General features: G+C 44.2%; 1 protein-coding gene across 2 annotated transcripts; it reads left to right on the top strand.

Moving 5' to 3' along the window:
• Nucleotides 1-382: 382 nt before the first annotated feature.
• dusp10 (dual specificity phosphatase 10) lies at nucleotides 383-9,173 on the top strand. Of its 2 annotated transcripts, none has more exons than XM_028397215.1 (4): nucleotides 383-605; nucleotides 1,520-2,349; nucleotides 5,294-5,662; nucleotides 6,062-9,173. In XM_028397215.1, exons 2-4 carry the CDS (start codon nucleotides 1,566-1,568, stop codon nucleotides 6,325-6,327), a joined length of 1,419 nt encoding a protein of 472 aa, XP_028253016.1. In that variant the 5' UTR covers nucleotides 383-605; nucleotides 1,520-1,565; the 3' UTR covers nucleotides 6,328-9,173. The 2 variants fall into 2 exon arrangements, with proteins under 2 accessions (XP_028253016.1, XP_028253015.1); XM_028397214.1 differs by having other exon boundaries at nucleotides 383-622.
• The last annotated feature ends 339 nt before the right edge of the window (nucleotides 9,174-9,512 follow it).

The following is a 9,512-nucleotide window of genomic DNA, read 5'->3' as shown; positions in this document are numbered from 1 at the left end:
GCACACACCATGAGACTAGGGACAGTTTATTATATATAGTATAATCACACCTGCACCGTCTGTGCCTGTACCACCTGAAGATTTACACATATATTATAAAAAAACCGACATATTAATCAGACATGAGCCGCATGTCTCAGTTATTTTTACATTCCCTTTTTTTTCTGCATCACAGAGCAGCTGTATTGTATTCATACAAAGCTCCTTGTTACTCTCCGTTTACGAGCAGCACGTGAAGGCACCATGGCTTCTTCCTCGATCCTCCTGGAGAGACTTTTGATTGGCTGCCAGTGACATCATCCCTGCTTGTACGTGAGACTGAGGGCCCTGTCCCTCCCACCGCAGGGCCGGACCTCCCTGTACCGGAGAGGATCACATTTAATATTAATGACGCCGCGCATTGGCTCAGACGCGCGTCAATCGCGCTGCGCGACTTCTGTAGGCTGGCAGACTTCCTTCAATATTATTTCAGGGCAGCAGGGTAAAAGTACTAAAAAAATGTTGCCGATCCACCGATCCACATCACCGGGACGGACTGAATGGAGGCAACGCTGTCAGAGAGTGGTGATCATAAATCCGTCTACAGCCAACTAGGACACTCACCGGTGAGCGCAAATACGAGGCAAGTTTGGGCATATTAGAGGCACAAGTTGCACAGTCATAGAGGATTCAGGCGATTTTATAATTAATGAAGATGAAAATCAAACTGCTGTAACCATTTTGAGTGTTAAATTCTTACAGTTATTATTTCTATAAGGTGTCACATATGTTTATTATTGGGCTTTATCTCACCCCCGTGCTGAAGTTGCAACATTACAGCCCTTTTAAAATCCACCGCTGCGTATTTATTATCTGTTTAACTGTATAATTCATGCTGGTGTGAAATCGGATTTCCTTCAGTCTGCGGCTCATCTGATCTCCTCCTGAAAGCCATATCATATTCTCGGCACGTTCTCATGCCGGTTTCTTCAATGAATTTGGCCATGAATGATTTCTGCTTGTGCTGAAGCTGCATCGTGCAACGGCCGGGACACGCAAAGCTCGGCGGGTGTCTTTACATAATATGCCAAGATGACATGCTTTTAAAAAAGGCTCAGGCTTCTGATCAAAAGGAAATTGGCAGCCTTTCTTTTTTTTTGTTGTACCCTGACTTTCCATTTGGGTGAGAGACAAAACTGCGGTGTAGCACTGATGCAGTATTTTATCTTTTCCCCCCCTCTGCTGTTATAAAAGCTTTTGGATCACACAGAGCAGAGCTGGGATGAAAAACCCAACAGCACACACATGTACAGTAACAGGAGGATGATTCATTCTAATTACTCTCTAAGTGACTGATGATTTCACTGTTTATTATTAGTGAGCTGTCTGTCACACCTAAATTTTCCCACTGGTTTGGGTGTTGCCCTGCAGGTGTTGACACTACTAATATTTGACTCCAGCAGAAGTTTTCTTGTTTGCATGTTGATCAAACAGACAAGGGGTCAGACCGGGTGCTCACAGCTCATCCCTGTCTCCACAGAGCGTCTTGTTGAGTTCTCCATAAACGTCCACCCTTCAGCCTCCCCATGCCTCCATCTCCCCTTGACGACAGAATTGTGGTGGCGCTGCCAAGGCCGATTCGACCTCAGGAACTCCAACTGCGCCTGGACACCAGCTACCTGGACTCCATCACCACCAGCAACAGCAGCAACACCTTCATCAGCACCTCTGTGGTGAAGATCCGGGCGACGGCCAATCTTGTAACGTATATGCCCTCATCCAAGGGCTCCACGCGCTCGTTGTCGTGTGGATGTAGCAGTGCCAGCTGCTGCTCTGTGACTACCTATGAGAAGGACAGCCAGAGCCTCAGCCACAGCCCGGTGAGCGCCAGCAGCCCTAACCTCAGCTATGCCGGGCCACCCACCCCCATGGTAAGCAACCATGAAGCATTAAGCGCCCCAAGTCTCACCCCAGGCACACCAAAGGTCCTGTCCGCCGTGAGGCTCATCCACCCCAATGAGCTGGCCAAGCGGATGACCTGCTGCCCCATGGGCCACCCCGTTGGGCCGGTGCCAGTCATCATCGACTGCAGGCCCTTCACGGAGTACAACAACAGCCACATCCGTGGAGCCGTGCACATCAACTGCTCCGACAAGATCAGCCGGCGGCGGCTGCAGCAGGGCAAGATCACTGTGCTGGACCTCATCTCCTGCCGCGAGGGCAAGGACTCTTTTAAGGGCATCTTCTCCAAAGAGATAGTGGTTTACGATGAGAGCACCGTGGACCCCAACAGGCTGACACCCTCCCAGCCTCTGCACGTGGTCCTGGAATCTCTGAGGAGGGAGGGCAAGGACCCCATCATCCTCAAAGGTAACACTGAAGTAGGCATATGAAAGTTTAGGGACGACCGCAGAAGCAATGAAAGCTTTTCTTCATAAAAAGGGATAGAAACCTCAATTTCATGGGCTTTAGTCTGACTCCGGAGGGACTAAATCACTTTAGACATCTGAAAGCAATGTTCGGTTTAGCAGCAGTGGAAGCTTAGTGGGAATATAAACTGATATGAAACTAGTGTGGTGGAATAATGGTGTGCAGTCTGTGTAAAGCCTGTTAAACTCTGACCTTTATTGTTTTGGCCAGCTGATCATGTAACTTTATCATCCCGCATCCAGCAGCACATACAACAGCCTGCATCCCTCTCATACATAAACATATGCTCCTCTCTTCAGCAGCTTTCTATATGGCGCGCTGTAAGCATTTTGCAGCGAGTGAGAAGCAGCTGTTAGTAAATAAGGCAGCCTGTTGAGATAGCAGTCCCTGGGCTGCTGCCATGTTTTCTATCTTCGGCGTTTGTGTGTGTGTGTGTGTTTGAAGCTGGAGCAGTATGTCGTGTTGGGGGGCTGGGCTGTGTTTTCTGAATGCCTCCCAGTCACCGTCTTAGTCGTAAGATCACAGCACCTCTCCTCTCGTCTGTTCTCTCCTTCCTCTGGTCGTCCTGTGTACTTTGATGGACGAGGCTCCTCTCCAGTCTCTCATCCTGCGCCGGGGTCTGTCTGAAGCTCCCCTCAGTGGGAGGAACAGGCAGACTGTCTCGCTCTGTCTTTCCTTTGGTTTCTTTCTTATAAAAAGCAAGCGAGCCTAAGGGTCTCGGGCTCAATTTTATCTGACTTTTTACATAATTACAGATGAAGAATTTCCTTTATTTCTGTACATTTCCATTTTTGATTGCAGCTTACGGGGATGTATTATTTATATTTCCCTTGACTGAACACAGTACAGTGGGAATTTGTTACAAGTAGTAGTAGTGACATAACTGGAACACGCATGTTTGAATGCTGCTAAATAATTCACCGACACTCCATTACAGTATTTGCGTAGTTACCAGCACATCTTAGTCATGAATTATTGTAAATATGGCCGCGATGTGATACTTCAATGGAAACAAAAATTCTTCAGTCCCTACCCTGCTGCAGCTATAAGAGCAGTTAGCAGGTTACATTTAATCCCTCATAAACAACATGATAGTGGTGCTGTGTGAGGTTTTAAGGCAAGCGCCTGGAAACAGCAGGTCTGTGGTGTGAGGCAGAAGCGGTAGTTTCTAAACGGGAACTAAGCCAACGGCTTATGAAAGTGATAGAGACACTTCTCGTGTTTTTTCTTTGTGAGTTTAGTCAGAGATGATGACAGACGGTCACAGTCGACAGATTTCATCTCACAGCCATGTGCTGCTTCTGGAGAGCCTGTTATTGAGAGTTCACAATACAAAATGTGTTGTTTATCAGCCATGTTTGAGCAGAATAAAAACATGTTTACACTGTTCACTGTGTTACTAGCTTAGCTGCTACACTGTCTGTGTGCTAACCAAATAATGTCCCATAATCAGTCCCATAATGGTATCACCATCCTCAGTAGACTTAGATTTAGAATGCAACTAAAATACAAATTAAAGGCCAAGGTTACAGGGGCTACCATGTTAAAGAAACACACACACACACACACACAGCAGAATTTTAAATAGTCTCTCAGATACTGTCAGTGTTGGCATCTACCAGTGGGAGAATTTAGCAGGTAAAGAGTCGGACATCTCCCTCAGTGGCTGGTGGAGACCAGCAAGAGAAAAAAGTAAGCCAAAAGTTAGCCAATTATTAATTACCAGTGTGTAAACATATGTTTGTTAAGAAGTTTCAGTTTGCTTCAGCTTAAAGTGACAAAAACTGATGCATGTTTCTGTCTGTGTAGCCAAAGAATAGGATGATTTGATCACACTTGAGTGTCATTATGAATGTGATGATTGTGTTTATTATAAAGTCAGAGAAAGTTTAAAAATATGTAATTTTATATTTATAGAAATGTAAAGTTCTACTTTAAAAAAAGTGGAAATTCCCCCGAATGTCTTGATAGGTTTGGTGTCACCTCCCCTTCTCTTATTTGCCAAAGTGTAATTATCTGTTACGGCTTGGCTGCTGTGCTCAGTGTGTTTAGGTGGATGTGTTTGCTGTTTTCTTAACTATCTGTTTCATTATGAACACTGTCCGAGAGTTGACATGGTGATTTCCACCTGTTTCCCATAGTGGGGAAGTGGTGAGGTTGTGTGTGATGACCTCACATGGCATGATGTCATCCCTTGCATTGTGAACAATACATGAACTGATACTCTGACCCTTCCCCACTGCTCAAGTGCTAAGGGGAAACTTTGGCTGATGGCATTGCTGGTACAAACAGGTGCAAACCAGTTATTTGGAGAAGTGCCGATGTCCAGTGGGAAGTGTGTTGAACACTGTTTGTCTGTTTACTGCAGATTAACAGGTAAACAGACGTGTGTGTAAGTGGGAACTATTCAAGACAGAATTTTTTCTGTGTTTTACACGTAGATTAGAACCGAGAGCACAGATCCTTCCGCTTGGATTCAATATCCAAATGGAGGCATTCAAATCAGAACCAAATGTAACAGCGTAGTCAAGGGACTGAAGGTTTCTGTAATGTTTTATGGCCTCAAAGCCCTTTAAATCCAGTCATCATTGCTTTTATCAGATGTGTATGCAAAGCTCAGTCGTCCTGCTCAGTTGTAACGTGCCATGTGGCTGTCAGAGGCATGAGTGCATGTATTTTTAGCTTAGTGGACTCCTTTGGGGACTGAACCGCTAACCCAAGCTGCTTTAACTCACTGCTCTATCTAACATGACCAAAGGGGTCATGTTTGTGTACAGACCTGGGACAAAAAAGGAACATGAAGTGTTGTTTATTATCTGTGAACTCTTCAGACTGTTAAAAAAAAAACACAGGGTTTAATTTGAGCTTCTATCTGTTATCGCAGGAGGCCTTAGCTGCTTCAGGCAGACCCATGAAAACCTGTGTGAGCACTCGCTTTACCTTCATGAGGGCTTGGACATGGGCGCAGCTGCCGGCCTAACGGGGCCTCTACCTCATTCCCTGCCCTCCACCCCAGACATCGAGAACGCAGAGCTGACGCCTATCCTGCCCTTCCTCTACCTGGGAAACGAGCAGGATGCTCAGGACATCGACCTGCTGCAGCGCCTGAACATCGGCTACATCCTAAATGTGACCACACACCTGCCGCTCTACCACTATGAGACGGGCCTCTTCGTCTACAAGCGCCTGCCCGCCACCGACAGCAACAAGCAGAACCTGCGTCAGTACTTTGAGGAGGCGTTTGAATTCATCGGTATGAAAATTGCCTCTCAGAACTTTGCACTGCAGCACAGGCGTGTCAGACAACTTTCTGTCTTGTGACCTTTTCAGGCAAAGCAGTGACTGTGAGACAACTCACAGCAGTGAGACTAATATTTACCTTCTCAGATTGTTTAACATGTTTGTTCAAGGACTACTTAAGACTAAACCTCATTATATAAGACTGTTACCTGAAAAACAAAAAAAGTGTTTTAATGGTTAAGAGCCTGTTGTAGTACAGGACAGTTTATTAGCTTACTTAACTTAACAAAATAATGTTTTCATACAGTCATGATGAGCTGTAGCTGGATGCCTGTTAACAGAGGAAGTTTCTGTCTTATGTGTGATGTCTGAACATCCTCTCTTTTTTTTCTCTCTGTGTTCCTTTCTGTAGAGGAAGCACATCAAGCAGGTATGGGCCTTCTGATCCACTGCCAGGCAGGCGTGTCTCGTTCAGCTACCATCGTCATCGCCTACCTGATGAAGCACACCTGGATGACCATGACGGATGCCTACAAGTTTGTCAAAACTAGGAGGCCCATCATCTCCCCGAACCTCAACTTCATGGGCCAGCTGCTGGAGTTTGAGGAGGACCTCAACAACGGAATAACGCCACGAATCCTCACACCAAAGCTGATCGGTGTGGAAACCGTTGTCTAAACCAAACACTTTTGACCTGATGCTCACACTTGTACTTGCTCTTGCAGTTTTTTTAAAACAAGAGACTGACTGCTCTATGAGCCGGTTTGGAGTATATTCTTCACCAACCTCCTCGTGCTCATCTTGGACTCTCTATAGAGTGCCAAAGCTCTGGGTCAGTGATGAGGAGAAATGCCAAAAATCCCTACAGTTTGGAACTGCTGGCTGAAGTCCCGGAGGAGAAGCGGTCAGTGTGGAAGCCTCCTGACCGCAAAGAAGTGTACATGAGCGAGAAGAAAAATCAGTTTGGAAAAGATACTCACTGTCTGTGCTTAGGGGCAGTTACAGACTCTTAAAGCTCACACTGTGGCACACAGTTTATGTTTGCAGACTCAGGTGGGGTTGGCCACGGCAGTGCCTGTCAATAAAAGAAAAAAAAGATGAAGACTTGTTTGGTGTGTTAATGTTGTTCTATTTTTATACAGGGGTTTATTGGGGGTGACCACGACGAGCCTGCGGCGGCTCACTGTGCAATAATTTTGGAGTGGAATGCAACCTTGATCTTATGTGTATATATCTGTAATGATTACGTAACATTTCCAGCTCTTTGCTGAAGATCCTTTTTGATGTAATTACTGTCTGTATGTTTATGGTGCATATAGTTATGCTGTAATATTTAGCGCAGATGTGTGTAAGGCACAGAAAATAATCTGGGTTTTTATTTTTTTTGGATATTGTCAGTTATTCATATTTTCTGCTTTTTCCATTCCTGCATCCACATATGCATATATTTTAGCAATATACATATTACCAGACAGCCATAAGAGCTTTTTTGTTAAATGCATGGCTGCTGGCAGAGGAAGGAAAACTTTGAATTAACCAGTGAATATTGTAAAACAGGGCTACTGGTGATGTTAAATCTAACACAGCAGAGGAAGTTCACTGCCTGCGTCTCTTCATCCCCTGTTGTAAATGTATCTACATCTTATGTCCGTTCCGAGGTAGCAGAGTTGAGGTACAGACTTCAAACAAACATACGCTTCTTCCTGTGGGTCTGGTGTGACATTAGAGCAGACTATTGTCTAATCTCTTATCGTTGACATGAGGTTGCAGTTCAGCGAGTTCTTCTGCCTTGCATAGGCAGGCACTGCTGTCACGTGCTGCCCGAGTGCCTCTATCAATGCCTTAATTCATGTGTCACCACTGGGCCTGAGCACGGTGCACCATCACAGAAAAACCCTGAGGACAAAAGTTTAGCCCCATGCTGCTCTCATACAAAAATCACTTTTCAAAGATTATTCCTGGTCAATATGCAGAATTAAAAAAAAAAAAAAAGAATTCAAACATAAGCCTTGAGGTAAAAATGACATCATTATGGAGCTGATTTCAAGGGAAACTGAGCACCACTAATAAATCGAGTTGGCACCAAACAGTTCTGCATTAAATAATATTATGCATGCAGAAAATTTCCACTCATCCAGTTGTATCTAAATATATTGACTTCAGACGTGTACCGGGCTGCTGCTTCTTCATACGTTCATGCTGTTCTAAGATGCAGATTTTTTGCATTGTCGGTGCACAAAGTTCTAACGATTGATTGTCTCACTTGTTCACAGTTTGATCTTTAACTACATCACAGCACACAGTATAAACACAGTATAAGGACTGTGTGCATGACCATAAATTTGAGGAGAATAGTTACCTTACTATTTCCAGGCTTGTGTTTTTGCCTGAAAATCTTGGCCTGATTGGTTTTGATATGAAAAACATAAGGGCTGCAAAACACAAACACAAAGAGCTGAACTGAACTTAAAACAGACCAACAGACCAAATAGTCCAGTGTTTTATAGTTCTTGCCAAGCTGACTTGAAGCAGCGTCCTCTGGTTTATAATCCTTTTCAGGGGTCTGCTGTCCGTATGTGGAATATCACAGCAACACATACATGAGGTCACCTACTCGCGAGCATGTTGCTGACAAATTTAAGCAGTGAAGTTAAAGGGAATCCACCACGGAGTAATCGTCAAGGTCCTCTTAGCTTTTCCACCATCATGCCTGCTGCGATTTTTGCTCAAATGTCCTGATCAATTTTATTGTCCTATTCTTTCTTTGCTGATTTCTTTGCTGCTCTGTATATTGATGGCTCCATTCAAAAACCCACTGTGCTAGGCTTTAGGCTATGTGCCTGAACACCTGTGGTTCGAGCCAACCAGCGTCTTGTGAGGGCATGTTTTAGGTTTAGTAACGACAGTGAGAAGTTGATGTGATAGACAGCTGCTTCATCCAATCACCTGCCAAGTATTTTTGTAGCAGACTTACTGACTGTCTTTGATAATTGAATCAGGTATTCTGACCAGATTCTCACATTTAAAGAACCAAACAGATCAGCGTCACCAGTGGACCTTGGAAGCGACATACGGAGAACAGGCCTCTGCTTTCAGTTCAGCTCTCCATCATCTGCATGAAGATAAACACATAAAATGAAGCACAGGGCTGACACAATCATAGTCAAAGCATCCAACATCTGTTTTTACGACACACTTGCCAGTCTGTCTTTTAAATCTGAAACCATTAACTTTGAAACAATGTCATGTGTCTGCCTATAAGATGGAGAATGCAAGCTTTACAACACTCACAACAATAAGCTTGAAAAATCCCTTATGTGAAAATTCATGCTATGCAAAACGAATTTATAAAAACAAAAGAACAGGTTATTCTGTGAGGTCTCTGCAAACATTGTGGGCATGAATAAAGAGTTTGCAGCCTCAAATTGAAGTGACAATGAAAAATGAGAATATGTCTGTGTCCTTTTACTTTTGTTTGCTGGTGCTTCACAATATATTTGACAAATATGATTTTTTTTTTTTTTTTTAAAAGGGTATTTAAGAACCACTCACCACACGTTTTACACTTGTGCTTAACATCTGAGCCAATGTTATATAAGAAAAGTACTTTCCATCCCACCTGCTGCTTCCTACAATCGCAGCCGCACATGGCTTTTTGTATGTACTGATGTGTCTGACTGAATAATGTAACCGTCGTACTGTACGTTGCTCTCCGGTTGGAAACAAAGCATGCTGTGTGCTCCTGGTCTGTGAGGGACACTCGCAGTCATTATGGTGCTGTCTGTCTCTTTTTTCTGTTGGGGGTCATAGTCTGACTGACAGCTCCAAAGGAACCTGTTCCTTTATATTTGAAAACACAGTTC

Source organism: Parambassis ranga, chromosome 24, assembly GCF_900634625.1.
Source record: "Parambassis ranga chromosome 24, fParRan2.1, whole genome shotgun sequence".
Taxonomy (NCBI): Eukaryota; Metazoa; Chordata; class Actinopteri; family Ambassidae; genus Parambassis; species Parambassis ranga.
This window is presented reverse-complemented; position numbering and strand designations above follow the sequence as displayed.